Genomic DNA, 14,464 nt, shown 5'->3' on the forward strand with positions numbered 1-14,464 from the left:
GGGCTATTTAATTGAGTAAGATCCATCCTCACTATCATCATAGTAGTCAATTCCATCAAGACATACCCTAACTTTTATTCTTTAGTTATTTTTTGTTTGGATTTCTAATCTATAGTATTTTTTCAAGTCTTTTTTTTCTTTTTTAACTTCTTTCATGGTATTAGAGCCCAATTAATCAAGTTTTTATAGTTTTCCCCTTTTTTATAGTTTACTTTTTTTTTTTAGAATCATTCTTGAATTTTCTATATAGTGATTCATTTATTTGAGAATCACCCTTAATTTTTCAACCAGTGATTCATTTATATAATAATCACTCTTAATTTTTTTTTTCACATAGTGATTCATTCTTCAAGAACCACTGTTGAGTTTTCTGCATAGTAATTTATTTCTCTGAGAATCTCAACATCTCGGAGGAGATATTATTTGTTGTCAGCAAAGCCTACCATTTATATTCTTACAAAAAAAAATGCTTATGATGATTTATTATCAAATTTTTAATGTCAAAAAAATATTTGTACATGGTCCAAATTTTGGAAGAGTTATATCTAATTGGGAAAATTAATTTGTGTATCCTTATACTTTTTTCAAAGTTTGAATTAAGTTCTTATTATAGTTCACCCAATCAAAGAAATTAGTACTTATGTTAAAAAATACATCAACTGCCATTAGTTAAGGTGATAGAGGATAATATGTCAAACACACACTTTTTGGTTCAAAAGACAAGAGGGGAGGTTAATGAAGGGGAAGGAAGGGAAGATGAGAGGAGGGGTTTAGCTTGCAGTTTTGGAAGGAGGGAAGGGGAGGAGAGTTAATTATAAAATGACATAAGCCTTTATATTAGTTTACTCCTTTTCTTTTATGATAGAGTAGTTATATTAGAATTTATTTTTGAATAAAAAAAATCTTTTATCTCACTTATTTATGGTATTCAATGGAAAAGTTATTTATGATAAATTCTTATAATATTTTTTTTAAAAAAATTATTTGATTAATTTTAAAAAATTATCTCATTAATTTTAAATATATTTTTTAATAGAAGAAAATATTAGGGTTGGAATTGAAGACATATGTAACAGTTAATAATAGTTGATGACATGTAGAAGTAGTGGCATGAATATTGATAATTTTAGAATTCAATAAAATTGATAAGGATATTTTAGCCATAAAATTTATCTCTTCTCCAAAACCTTCAAATTACAGAGGAGCAAAATAAATGAACGTGAGAGGATAGAAGAGAGAAAATTTGATTCCCTCCCTTACAATTTTTTCAATCAAACATTCTTTCTTCTTCTCCTTCCCTCCCCTCCCCAAACCTCAAATCAAACCAAAAGTTCATGCCACTCTCATACTTTCTATCTATGTTTGACGCTTCTAATATTTCACTCTTTTCTCTTACTAATATATTAAATCTCCTCCAATGCATGATTTCTAGTGCAACCCCCTTTTTTTTGCTTCTTCAACCTACCCACTTTGATTTTCAATCCCAATGGTTTTATTTAACTAGTTTCCTCTATTCTCATTTAAGGAGTGTTGAAGTTGAAAGACTTCTCAAACTACTTTGCAGCCAAATAAAAACATGATTCTTCTCTAACAGAGTAGGGAGGCAATTGCTTCATCAACCCACAAGATTTAAAATCACAAGGACTGATGAATAAATTTTCCCTATCCAATTTAATCTTAAAATATAAATACAACTATAAAAGGCTCCTGTGTTTTTTTTTTTTTGCTGCCAACACTCCTGGTATAATTTTAAATTTTTAGAGCATTAAAAAAGTGTGTGCACTGTATAAAAAGGCAAAACCAAGATAAATAGTAATAATTATGCATTATTACCCATTTTATGATATTATAATTCTAGAGATAAGGGTCCGTCAAAGGAACAAAACGGAAAGGCCAGTTTGGTCATTTCAGTTCGCGCAAAACGGATGGCTTGAAAACTGAAGCAAAATATAGCCGTTGGAGCGAGGCCATGGGTATATTCTGAGGTCCCTTATTTTTTTTTTTTTTAATTCCTCTCTGAAAGTGGCCACGTCGAATCGGATTCAAAGCATCAATATATGTTTCTTCAACAATGGAAAGCCACCAACTTCTCATAAATTCTCTCTCTCTCTGTCCCCTCTATCATGTAAACAAACCAAGTGAGAAACGAAGAAGGAAAGATCTTCAGTGCTTTAATGGCGCAGCGCGTTTCAGACGATGAGGTTTCAAATCAGGTGGCCAAAGTCGAAAACGAAGCTCACCCCTACGCGTTTCATGTCTCTGGTCCTCGCAATCTGACCACCCTAAATTGGAGAGACCTTATCAATTCTAGTTGGTAAGCACTATCAATTTCACTGATTCGATATGAATTTTTACCGTTTCGCTATGGGATCTGGTTAGTTACTGAGTAATTTAGCTTCGTTTTCTCACCTTAGTCCATGAACTTCGCTTCTGTATCAGCAAGTTGAAAACAGAGCAGTGTTTGGGGGAATGGATTTTCGCATGCGAATGTAATGTTGAAAGCTTTTCGAAATGGATCTATTGTGTTTTCATTTGCTGTATTTTGATCCGATTTCGTAGATTTAGCTGAAAGAGTTCTGGCATATGAATGCATAGTTGAAAGCGTTTCAAATGAATCTCCAGTATTTTGTTTTTTTTCCCTTCCTTGGTAACTGCTTCTGATCGAAGTATCTATGTAGAAATGGAAGAAGATAAGAAAATTCATGAACTACTTGCTGGATTTCAAAGATATAATTAATTGTTTTGTGCTTAGCAGTTGTGTATTGGATTTCCAAATCTGCTTGTTTAGTTATATGATTGTCTTTCTGTTTTTAGCTAATTTCTGTAATCAATTTTGAAGGTATAATTTCTGGTAATTCTTGAATAGGCTTATCTCTCTGTTAAATTGTTCTGGCCCTTAGCTGCTTTAGTAAGCAAGTATTGAGAATAGAAGTTTGAGGACCCTTTTTTTTTTTTTGGCCAGTGAATTTTGAGGACCCTTGTTTACTGCATTTCCTTAACTATTATCAATAATTTAATGTAATGTGACTGTTTCCTATTTGGATTCATGGATTAGCTTACCTTGCGTGTTTGATTTTAGTCAAAATCAAGACAACAAGGGACTGAAATTTTGTATTGTTTTCTTAATTTGAATGTTATTAACCATCAAGCAATTGAAAGTGGTTGAACTGAACATACCCCTATTATCATGTCTTGATACTTGTAGAAAGTAGAAACCATATATTTTTCCATAATAATTGTTTTTCTTGCTGAAAGTAATTTGATTCCATTATCATCTCCTGACTCCTCTTAAGAATATATTTATGCTAAAAAGCCTGATGTTCTCACATTGTTTCACAAAATACTTTAATCAATCCCTAGAGTCACATGAAGATACGTAGATGGTGATAATGTGACCCAAATCATTTATTTGCCGTCAAATATATAAATAGATATATTAGAATAGAGCTCAGCAATACAAAAATTAATTAAAAGTATTTTAGTGGAAATGCTAAGATGAAAGTGTGAATTTAATTTATGGTATGTTTTACTTTTGGCCAAAAAAATTTTTATGGTATGTTTTGTGATTTCCAGTTCAAAATAAATAAATAAAGAAAATACACAAGACTTAGCGTTGGGCAAAAAGCCAACAAGCTTCTAATTAATGCATTATAACTCTGTTTTAATTTAAAACAGAATCATAATCTTGTGCATTTTTATCTCATTGCCCTTGATTTTAGTAAATTTTGATTTCTGTTAGGCAGATTAGAGCTTAGAAGTGTTTTACCCCAAAAAAAAAAAAAAAAAAAAGCTTGGAAGTGTTAAAATCTGTGGATTAACAAGAGATCACTTGTTCATATATCTCTGTTTCAACAAAAACAGAGACATGCGTTAATCACTATAACCTTGGCCTAGATTTTCAAATTATCATCATGAAAATTTCTTCACAGGAAAGATCCAAATTACAAAAGAACAGTAATAGCCTGCTTCATCCAAGCAGTGTACCTCCTGGAACTAGACAGGCAAGAGAATCGATCCCAATCAAACGCTCTAGCCCCGCACTGGTGGATCCCCTTCAAGTACAAGCTCACCAAAACTCTAATCGACGAACGCGACGGATCCATTTTCGGCGCAATCCTCGAATGGGATCGATCCGCCGCCATGGCCGACTTAGTCCTCCTCAGACCTAGCGGAGCCCCCAAAGCTGTTCTCGCACTCCGAGGAACTATCCTCAAGGGCCCCACCATCCGCAGAGACATCGTAGACGATCTCCGATTTCTCGCCTGGGAAAGCCTCAAAGGGTCCGTGAGGTTTAGCTCAGCCTTGGAAGCTCTCAGATCTGCTTGCGATGAGTATGGGAGTAGCAACGTGTGTGTTGCAGGTCATTCTCTCGGTGCAGGTTTTGCTCTTCAGGTCGGAAAGGCTTTGGCCAAAGAAGGGATTTACGTGGACACGCATTTGTTCAATCCACCTTCGGTTTCAATGGCCATGAGCTTCAGAAACATTGGAGAAAAAGCTGATTCGCTCTGGAAGAAGGTGAAGAAATCTTTCGTCTCTAACTCAGACCCCGATGACGATCAGATTCCTCCAAATGTCGCTCCCGGATCCAGGTCGGGTAATTGGATGACCCGGCTCACAAGTTGGAAGGATTCTGGTCGCTGGGTTCCACATTTGTACGTGAATAACAGTGATTATATTTGTTGCTCTTATACCGACCCGGATCATGGTGGCGATGATGGCAGAGCCAGAGAAGGAGATGCCGACAAAGAGAATGTGAGGCCGTCTAGTGGCGGCAGCGGCGGTCAAACTGCAGCGAAATTGTTTGTGGTGACAAAGGAGAAGCAGAGGTTTCTTGAGGCTCACGGGTTGGAACAGTGGTGGTCCAGTGACGCGGAGCTCCAACTAGCTATACATAATAGTAAGTTGATAACAAGGCAACTTAAGTCTTTGTATAATGTAGCTTCTTCACAAATAACACAAGGAAAAGGGAAGCTCAAGTGAGAGTGTTATTATTGTAGATATTTTATTTGATTTTTTTTTGGATATTTTTAAAAATTTGCTTGTTTGTGAAATAACTCGTTTTTGCTTGTATACACATGTTGTATTTTCACTATTTTTGTTCTTGTTTGATCAATTGATTTTGCTGTGCTGCACGGAGGTGAATGTAGTCCTTCTTCATTGATTTGCTCTCTAGCACATCATACCCTTCTTGCATTTATATGACCGAGAAGCTGAGATTTCTTCAATGGCGAAACGGAGGCTGTGGCATGCTATTCAATGAGATATGTAAATGATTTGAGAAAGTTCAAGATAGTCATAAAAAAGAGCACAGCAAAATGATTTGAGACTAAACTTCTGGACATCCTTGATTCCTTTCATTATATGATTTTTTAATTAAAAACAATTCAAAACAATTAAATACTAAATATAAATATCTCTTCTTTATGTTATGAAAAACTAGTCCATTTTTAAACATTAGGATGGGATCCTGTCCTCTTCCTTTCCATAGTCTTCTCCTCTTTTTTTTAAACATAAGATTAATATTTTGGTTGGTTGAGATTTGATTTTTTTAAATTTTTTTTATTTTTTGGTCGAAAAAATATATCTTTTTAATTTATATTTACTGTGCTTTTAAACTTTCCAAATTAAATTTTAACAGTTTTGAATTTGATTATTTATTCTTTATAATTTAAAATTTTATAATTATAATTTCATAGGCAATCCAATCTAAACCCTTCAAATCTTGATATAATAATTAGAAAAGGAACGAATAGAAAGAGGATGGGAGGGAAAGAGGAGAGAATCCTCACCAAATCTAATTTAATGTAAGAATTATCACACCTATTACATTATATTTAAGTTTAAAATACATAAATCACTTTAATTATAAGATTTTCCGATTCAAATAATTTACTGTTGACTTGACGAAATCTTAACTTCAGTCTTCAAATCACATGATAGAAAAAATCAACTAATGTTGCAATCGATGTGAACAGATTTTTGTGGGCTGATGCGAACAGATTGATTCACTTAATTTGACAACTAGAATCAATATATATTTCGTAAAAATTGATATCGATGAATTTCGAAATTAATGTTAATGGGATTAATTTAATTAGTTTGATCAATCAATAAATATTAAAGTAAAATTATAAGATTCATAAAAATATAACCACGTACTTAAATCGAATTTCGAAAATGAAATCCTTCTTTAGTGTCGTTGATTTCCCATTTTGAGATTTGATAATATCTTATTTAATTTTCCTACTAATACTAATATTTTCAACATAATAAATAAATAAGTTATTTTAAATTTTTCGGTAGAATTTTTTTGGGACAACATCACCAGAATTAATTGTTAATATTTTTTGAAGCGATAATATTTAAAGTAAACTAAATTAAAGAACGGTTGTAAAATCATTTAGTATTTCATAAATAACTTTTTCAGTAAATACAATGTATAGAATAAATTATGCAAAGTAGTAATATTCAAATCATTTCAAAATCAATTAATTTTAATTAGAACTTTTCGATTGATTTTTTTAAAAAAAATATCTCACTCAGGATGAATAGGTAGTTGATGGAAGAGAAACCATTAACATAACTTTGGATGGTTTCTGCAATTAACAATTTTAATTTTGTTATGAATACAAATCAAATAGTTATTCCACAATATCTTTCAGTATCTTCTTTATTATTAATTTAAAGATTTTGATAGGATTTGAGTTGCAAACCTATGCCTATAAATAAATAGCTCCTCAATCGTATTGTTTTGTCAAAATACAAGAGAAATTTCTCTTATTCTCCTTTTAACTTTCTCTCCTTTTCTTCTCAGTTTCTATTATTTATAATGTTATTAGCAATTTCTAAAAGAGATGGAGGCATATTCACTTGAACATTAACTCGTATGATCTCAGTCATCTATACATTCTTGTTTGCTGGCTAGATTGATTTGGTGTTGAAGCTATCTAGCTATATTCATATATTATTTAACTATTATTTATTTATCAATAGCTATGCTGTGCTTTATTTGTGTCATATTCTTTCTCTGATTCTTCTTTTATATGATAACTTTCTTCTTCTCTTAAATAACCAGATAGTTACATATAGTATATTTGCTCTATAAAATGGATTTTAAAGTTATTTACATAAGATATATAGTGAATTTTAAAACTATTCAACAAGGATACAAAAGGAGATCCTAAAAAATATTTAGGTTTCTATTATTTTTACTTAAGTTATTTTATAAACGTAGCTACCGTATCATGTTCTGTTATCTGGTTTTTATTTTAACTTCTTGTCCATTAATTCTTTTCAATTTTCTTTCCTCATGTGCTAAGGGTAATTGCATGTTTATACTTAATTATATATTTAATTGTTTGATCAATTGGCTAAATATTACTCATTTATTTAAATTATAAATTTATTCTTAGTGGATTAGTGGATGTTACGTAATTTATCTTTATTTTAGGACAGCACGAACAAGTCAAACCTAAGCAAACTTAATCAAGCTCGTAGCAATAGAAATCACTCAGAAAAATTATTTATCCTTGGATTTAAATGCCAAGATTCACCTAGATTTAAATTGTTTAGGCAAGTAACATAGCACAATATTAAATTTTTGATTATATTTATATTAGAGAGAATGACATTGAAGGCTCCTAAAAAGAAAATTATTACAATAAAAGCCTATCAATTTTGTATCGAACATTGTGTTATGAAAAAACGCATATGTTATTATGAAAAGCCAAGCCTAATTAACTTGTTAAATTTTTAAGGAAGTCTTAACAAAAAAATACAAGTTAAAATTTAGTTTTTTACAATAACATGTTTGTGTCTTTATAACACAATACTCGACACAAAATTGATAGATTTATATTATAATAAATTTTTTATTTTATGGCGTTCAATGTCATTCCCCCTGTATGGTTATTATAACTTTTATTTTGTGTTATTATTTTATTCATTGATATATGTTTATTATTATTTTTTTTTTATGGATATCTCTCATCCCCGATGCCCATTATGCTTGTTCTTCACCTATCTGCCGTCTTGATCGCCCAAGTTATCTTCACTGTCGCTCATATGCCCCGAGTCACCCAGACCTGTGCTGGTCTTTGCCGTGGCCCCATTCTGCATCGTTCCGAGTGGTTTTGTTGGCCTGAGTTGTAATTCACAAAAGCAAGACAATGGCAGAGGAGGATCCCGCACCCCTTCTTTATATGAATGTGTGTAGATTAGGGCGCTATAAAAGGATGGTTTTTAAGCTATTCCATGACAAAGCCCCTTACGCGGCATCAAATTGAAAGGGGAATGAGTCCCAAAACTATCTCATGCGAAGGTGGAGATAGCATATATGGCTCATATTTCCAATTCACTAAAGATAGGGAAGGGCTACTATCAATGAATAAAAGAGACTGTAATAATCGTGGGTCTCATTTTGTGATAACATGATTGGGAGCTGATTGTAGCCTTGACAGGTCTCATATGATTTTTGGCAAGGTTGTAGATGTACATGATGCTAGTCGTAGGCCTTGGTATTTGGATGATGTGCAGCCAGGGCCTTACATGTTATGGGTTCTCTTCCCTAGATCATTCACAGACTGTTATTGGTCCTCACAAGGCATTAATGATGGAGTAGAGCCATCTTCTTCAAGTAAATCTCAAGAGCCATCTTTTGATCCACCTTTTGCAAGAAAATGTCAAAAGGTTGGGTATGTGGGCAAGGAATGTGAAGATTGCCGGGAAGACGAAAGGGAGGAGGAACGGAAGATCCCGTCGTTTGAGGAGGGAAGCTATAGTGAAGTCTTATGTCACTTATTATCACGTTACTTTCTATTTTGTGTTGGGCTTGTAGTTATCTATGCCGATTTGTTTGATTTTTACTTTATCAAAAATTAATTTAATAAAAATTAATTTAATAAAAATTAGTTATTGTAATAAAGTTTATATTTGGATACTTTTTTTTTTAAAGTCAATTTCATAAATTAAAAGTTATTTAAATTAATGATGATTTATATTTTTAAAATGTACTTTAGAATATACAATAACTGAAAAGGATATTGATTTACTTTGAAATTTTTTGTTATACAAATGTAATTTATTAAAAATGTTTAAACAATGGGAAAAAATTTAAAATAACATAAAATTTATTATGTTAAATAATAAGAATAAAAAATATAAAGTGTAAAAAAATTATATAATAAATAGTTCAACATTCATTAATATTAAATGATTACATAATTAACAGTTTGATTTATAATATACAATCTAATCTTTAATAGAATCGTAAATTCTATTTATCTTTTTATCAAAAGCCATGAGTATTAATTATATTTTTATCTTCAAAATGCCTAAAGTTATGGATCCCACCATCACAAAATATGAAGACAAAATTATTGAGAAGTTTTGGGATGAAGAGACCTATGGTTTGCATTGTATCGAAAAGTAGCATGGTGGATGATAAAGTAAGTTTCAATGTCTTTTTCAAAGTTCTTTTCAAAAGCTCCCACTTTATCAAATCCACATCCATTATCTTTTTCAAAGTCTAAAAGTTTATTTACACTTATTATAATTATCCAAACAATATCTAGCATCTCAAAAGTGAGGAAGGACTTTTGATAAATGGAATGTAACAAAATCAAATGGGCCCTATAGTTATTTTGGCAAACTATAAATACTTATCATGTATATCATCAGATTTATGATGATTGAAATATTATCCAGTATATTTGCCAAAAAAATAAAAAAATAAAAGTTATAACAACCCTAACTATAAAAATAATAAATATAACCAAAAATTTAATATTGCTATATGTTAGCGAGACCATTAAATAAACAAATTAAGCAACCAATCAAGTTAAGGCAAAAGAACTGATTTTTCAAGGTCACCATGTCTCAGTAAGGTTGAAGGTTGAATATGTTAGAGAAAAAGACACGATTATTCTTTGAAATGGTGTGTAAAGAAAAGGTATGAACGTAAAAAAAAAAAAATTATTTAATTTTTAAAAGCTCCTTATGAATGAATTCATATGTGTTTATAAGATTTAAAAATTATGACTGAGCAACCAAACGTTTAAAATCCTATAAGCACAGATGTATCCGTTCATAGTGAGCTCTTAAAAAAAAATAATTTTTTTTAATGATCATACTTTTCCTTTTAGCTATTTCAAAGAACAAGTAGGTCATTTATTGTAATTAAGGTATTCAGTTTTTAACCGTAGCGGCAGCGAGCGTATGAAAATCATTGCTTTTGTCTTATTTTGATTGATATTTTATTTGCTTCTTCAATGGTCTCGCCTAGACCATTTGCATCTAGGTGTATCCTAGTATCTAAAGCCTAGGATAAGTAATTTTTTTCCAATGTTGTGGGTTAAAGTTTGACTAGGCTTGATATGTTTGTGCTGTGATAAGATAAAAATAGAAATCAGGTAACACTTATAAGAATAAATTTATAATTTATAAAAAATAATATTCTTTAGCATTCAATAAATAAATGAGCAACAGTTTAGTTCATGGACCAAAAAATTAAGTATAATTTAGTGCAATAAAGAAAGGAAAATTGAAGAGAATCATGAGAAGGAAAATAAAATTAAAATATAATTACCATCCTAATGATAGAAATGTACACAAGGATATGAACACTTCTTTTTATTCCCGAATATGTAAGCAGCATGCTAAGTGCTAACGCTTGAAGAGAACATTAAAGGGAAGGAAAGATATACAAGAAACAGAATCATGATGGATTTGTTTTATATCATAATCTCATATGAATATATAAATTAAGACTTCTTAATTCAATTAGGAAAATTTAAAATTAAACAACTAACGTATTGATTCTGCAAAGGGAAAAACTTATATACTTGTTTCTAATTAAATTAACATATGTGTATATAAATTATTTACATGTGTATCTTTTAATTATTTTTGTTATTAATAATCAACACATTAAAATTTACTTATTTTGAATTGATGATTATATACAAGTACATTTAGTATATAATGTCAAGTACATAAGTCTTGCCCTTTAGCAGGTATATTGATATAACAAACCAAGAGCTACATACGTTTTCTGTGTTAAAATAACTTAAGTAAAGAATAATATATTATTTTAAATGTAGCATTTTTACTGTCTAGCTACTTTGTATTGTGATGATATATGTGAATATCTTCAGATTCATTTTATTAAATGGTGCCCCATAATCCTATATGTGGCACATCTTTGATCTATTTTCAATAGTTAATTTAAAGATACTGGATAGCATGCAATTATATGAGAGAGGAATAAAGTAATCGTATCACCGTGTTGCCAATAACATATTATAAATAATAGAAACTGAGAAAAAAGGGACAAAATTAGAATGAGAGGATAAGAAATTATATATGTGTATATATATATTGATTGAACGTACAATACAACTAAGGAACTCTTATTTTTATAATCGACAAGAAAGAAAAAGTAGAGTATTTCAAAAGGCGGGCTTGAATTCAGATCTAGGTCAGGTATTGGATGACCCGGCTAACAAGTTGCAAGGATTTAAAAAAAAAAAAGTTTAGGTATAAAATTGGACTAAAAGATAAATTTTAAAAAGGGAAAATGAAAACTTTTAGTCCTAAATTTTAATTGAAATTGGATTAAACTTTTAAAGTTGAACTAAAATACACAATTGTTTTTTATTTGAAGGGAAAATAATTTCATAAGAGCTAATTGTGTATGATTATGAAATTTTAAGGACTCGATTTAAAGACCAAATCAATAATTGAAGTAAATTTGAAGGTCAAAAATTTCACTGTCGATTCTTTTTTAAAATTAAAAAAGTATCATGTAATTTCAACAAAGAGAGAAGGAGATTGGTATATTTTAGTTCAATAATTAAGTATATTAGATTGCCATCTAATTAATATATTAAGTATATTAGATATTCATCATGTAATTTTTCACCTTTTGCTGCAAGTTCAGAATATTCAGCTGCTACGGCCAGAATAGGATCTTCTGGTTGGATTCTTTGTTTCCTTCGTCCTGTTGATGTTTGTGTCTTCCTGAGAAAAGTCCCTTTTCTAAGTGATCCATGAGGATGAGTTTTTAAAATCTTATGCCACTATGGCAGATTATTTGATAATTACGGTAACATGTTATCGATTCATTGTACATGGAGCTGGATTCTTTGAGTGTTGTCTACATGAACTGAAAAGGCTTGGCTTGGGCTTTGTGTGTGTGTTTTTTTTTCTTTGTTTATATTTCTGTATCCTGTTTTTTTGAATTTGGTATGTTGTAACTTGTTTTGTCAAGTCTGCGTCTTTTTCTGATGCGTTTCTCTCCGTTTGGGCCCTAAGAAGTTGTTTCTTGGGAGCTTAATTTTTTGTGATCGTTTTCTTATATTTTAATATAATTTGACTTTGTTTCAAAAAAAAGTATAGTCATCATAACCAATTTGGTATGCAACACTAACGAAAGAATGACGGGAAGAAGAGAGACGAAGCAACAATAGCAAATACTTCATCTTAGTTAATCATGATTTGAGAAAAGAGTTGTTAATTAATGCAAATATATGACACAATTTAACCTTTTCCAATTCAAGAAATTGAAAAAACTTACCATTAAAAAATTCCTTTATGTTACAATTAACTAATTTGTATTCACCCACGCTCACTGTTCCCAAGTTGGATGCAATAAGTGTTCTTGTGTAGTTATAAATTGTAGTTATAAATAAGTTTGAGTTCTCAATATACAATCACGTTAAGCAAAAAACCAAAGGAATTTCCAAGTTACCCGCGGCCGTGAGGCTATTGTTTATAATAACCAGAGCCCAAACCCCAATTGGTGATGGAATAAAAAACATAAGCTTGCAAATATGAAAATCTTAAAGAGAATGAAGTTGATGATAACTATATTTATATAAGTATAAAAGAAATGAAAACAGATACTAAACATACAATTAAAACTAAAAAAATAGACAGATTATAAAATATTTGCTATTGACAGAGTCTAAAGACCTATAGCATCACTGTCTTACATTTTTGCTTTTTTAAAAAAAAAACGACTACATTATTGCTTTTCTTGTGTTTATCATAATCAAAACATGATGTCCACAAATGTCATGTCCAAAAAGTCACTAACAACTCTCTCATGTCCAACTGACTTACCATGTTTCGTAGGGTCTAACAAAAACTATCTCACCATTGTTTCTCTGTAGAACTACTTCCCCACTACACTTGAGAGTCAACACTCTTGATATGCCTCCATAATGTTTGCAGAAAAACAATACCTAAGATTCCACGAATCTGCATCTCCACATTCTGTCATCACCCATATTCTAAATGACTCTGAATATGTCGCATAAACCACAACAAGTGAATCATTGCTTCCATACAAAAAAAGATGGTTTTGATGTCTCATCTCTTGGTAACATCAATTTTCCAAATATCTCTTCAAGCAAATCAAACGTTAGCATAAAATACCGACAATATCGATTGTTGTAGGAAGCACGAACCAGCCAATGCAGTAACCTTTGACACAAACTTGCTCGCGTCTAAATCCCATTCCATGGATGAAAATGGAAAACAATGAGAGAAAGAGCTTTATCGTGCGATATGTTTCTCCATTCATTGGAAGCAAGAGAGAAGATACCAACTTGTGGATCAGGATAAGCTTGTGCCTTGTAAACAAGTTCGACAACCTTAAAATCATTGTTCTTGGGGTCAAACCCAAACCCTAGCAAACTATTTTTCTCCATGAAACGCGGTTTAAGCCTAGTTGAAGTGACATTATTGGGTTTCGGAAGCACATTATATCTTCGAATAGACGGGTTCATGATTATGATAGTGGGGTCAAATACTATGGAACCGTCGACGCAACATACTAGTCCATTGCTGGTGCCAACCACGAGCAAGTCCATGACATGACTCAGAGGGGATTTGAAAGTTGAAAAGTGATTATCTGAATTTAATATTGAGTGAAAAAACCTGTCACTTGACTTTTCTAAGTAATAAAAGTGAAAAAAAGAGAGAGTGATTGCCATTGTTGGATTTTGCAATGCTATTTTTAAGATGAGAGTCTATGAAGTACTGATCGGTTATGAGAGATTTCCAAGCTTTGCAGACACAAATGCATTTGACTAGTGATTTGACAGATGATTTATAGAAGATTTTCTCCCATATCTCTAGAGGAAAATGGTAAGACATAGCTTCAATGTCTATATATAGTGTGTGTATATATAATCTCCACCGGCTGCACAAAAATAAAAAATAAAAATCAAACATAAAAAACTGTAAATATGTAGCTTGTTTGATTAAAAAAAACAGTTTTATGTTTTTAAGAATAAAAGAATAAAAAAAACTTGTTTAGACAAGTGTTTTGAATTTTAATATGTTTCCAAAGCTATTCTTACATTTGGCCAAAAGAAAAACTATTCTTAAATTATTAAGTCAAGTGGAAGGAGATATAGTTCCTCACATGATTCAAATTCTCGTTGAGAAAGGTATCTAT

General features: G+C 31.1%; 2 protein-coding genes across 2 annotated transcripts; one reads left to right on the plus strand and one right to left on the minus strand.

Annotated features, from left to right (window-relative positions):
• The first annotated feature begins 2,077 nt into the window (after positions 1-2,077).
• LOC129297456 (GDSL esterase/lipase At4g10955-like) lies at positions 2,078-5,157 on the plus strand. The gene is made up of 2 exons (XM_054935794.1): positions 2,078-2,314; positions 3,930-5,157. Exons 1-2 carry the CDS (start codon positions 2,175-2,177, stop codon positions 4,978-4,980), a joined length of 1,191 nt encoding a protein of 396 aa, XP_054791769.1. The 5' UTR covers positions 2,078-2,174; the 3' UTR covers positions 4,981-5,157.
• Positions 5,158-13,508: 8,351 nt separating this feature from the next.
• On the minus strand, positions 13,509-13,874 carry LOC129297455 (uncharacterized). Its single transcript, XM_054935793.1, has one exon. The coding sequence runs from the start codon at positions 13,872-13,874 to the stop codon at positions 13,509-13,511; it is 366 nt and encodes a 121-aa protein (XP_054791768.1).
• Between the last annotated feature and the right edge of the window lie 590 nt (positions 13,875-14,464).

Source organism: Prosopis cineraria, unplaced genomic scaffold, assembly GCF_029017545.1.
Source record: "Prosopis cineraria cultivar Desert tree isolate PC_DT_omini unplaced genomic scaffold, ASM2901754v1 PC530, whole genome shotgun sequence".
NCBI classification, from domain to species: domain Eukaryota; kingdom Viridiplantae; phylum Streptophyta; class Magnoliopsida; order Fabales; family Fabaceae; genus Prosopis; species Prosopis cineraria.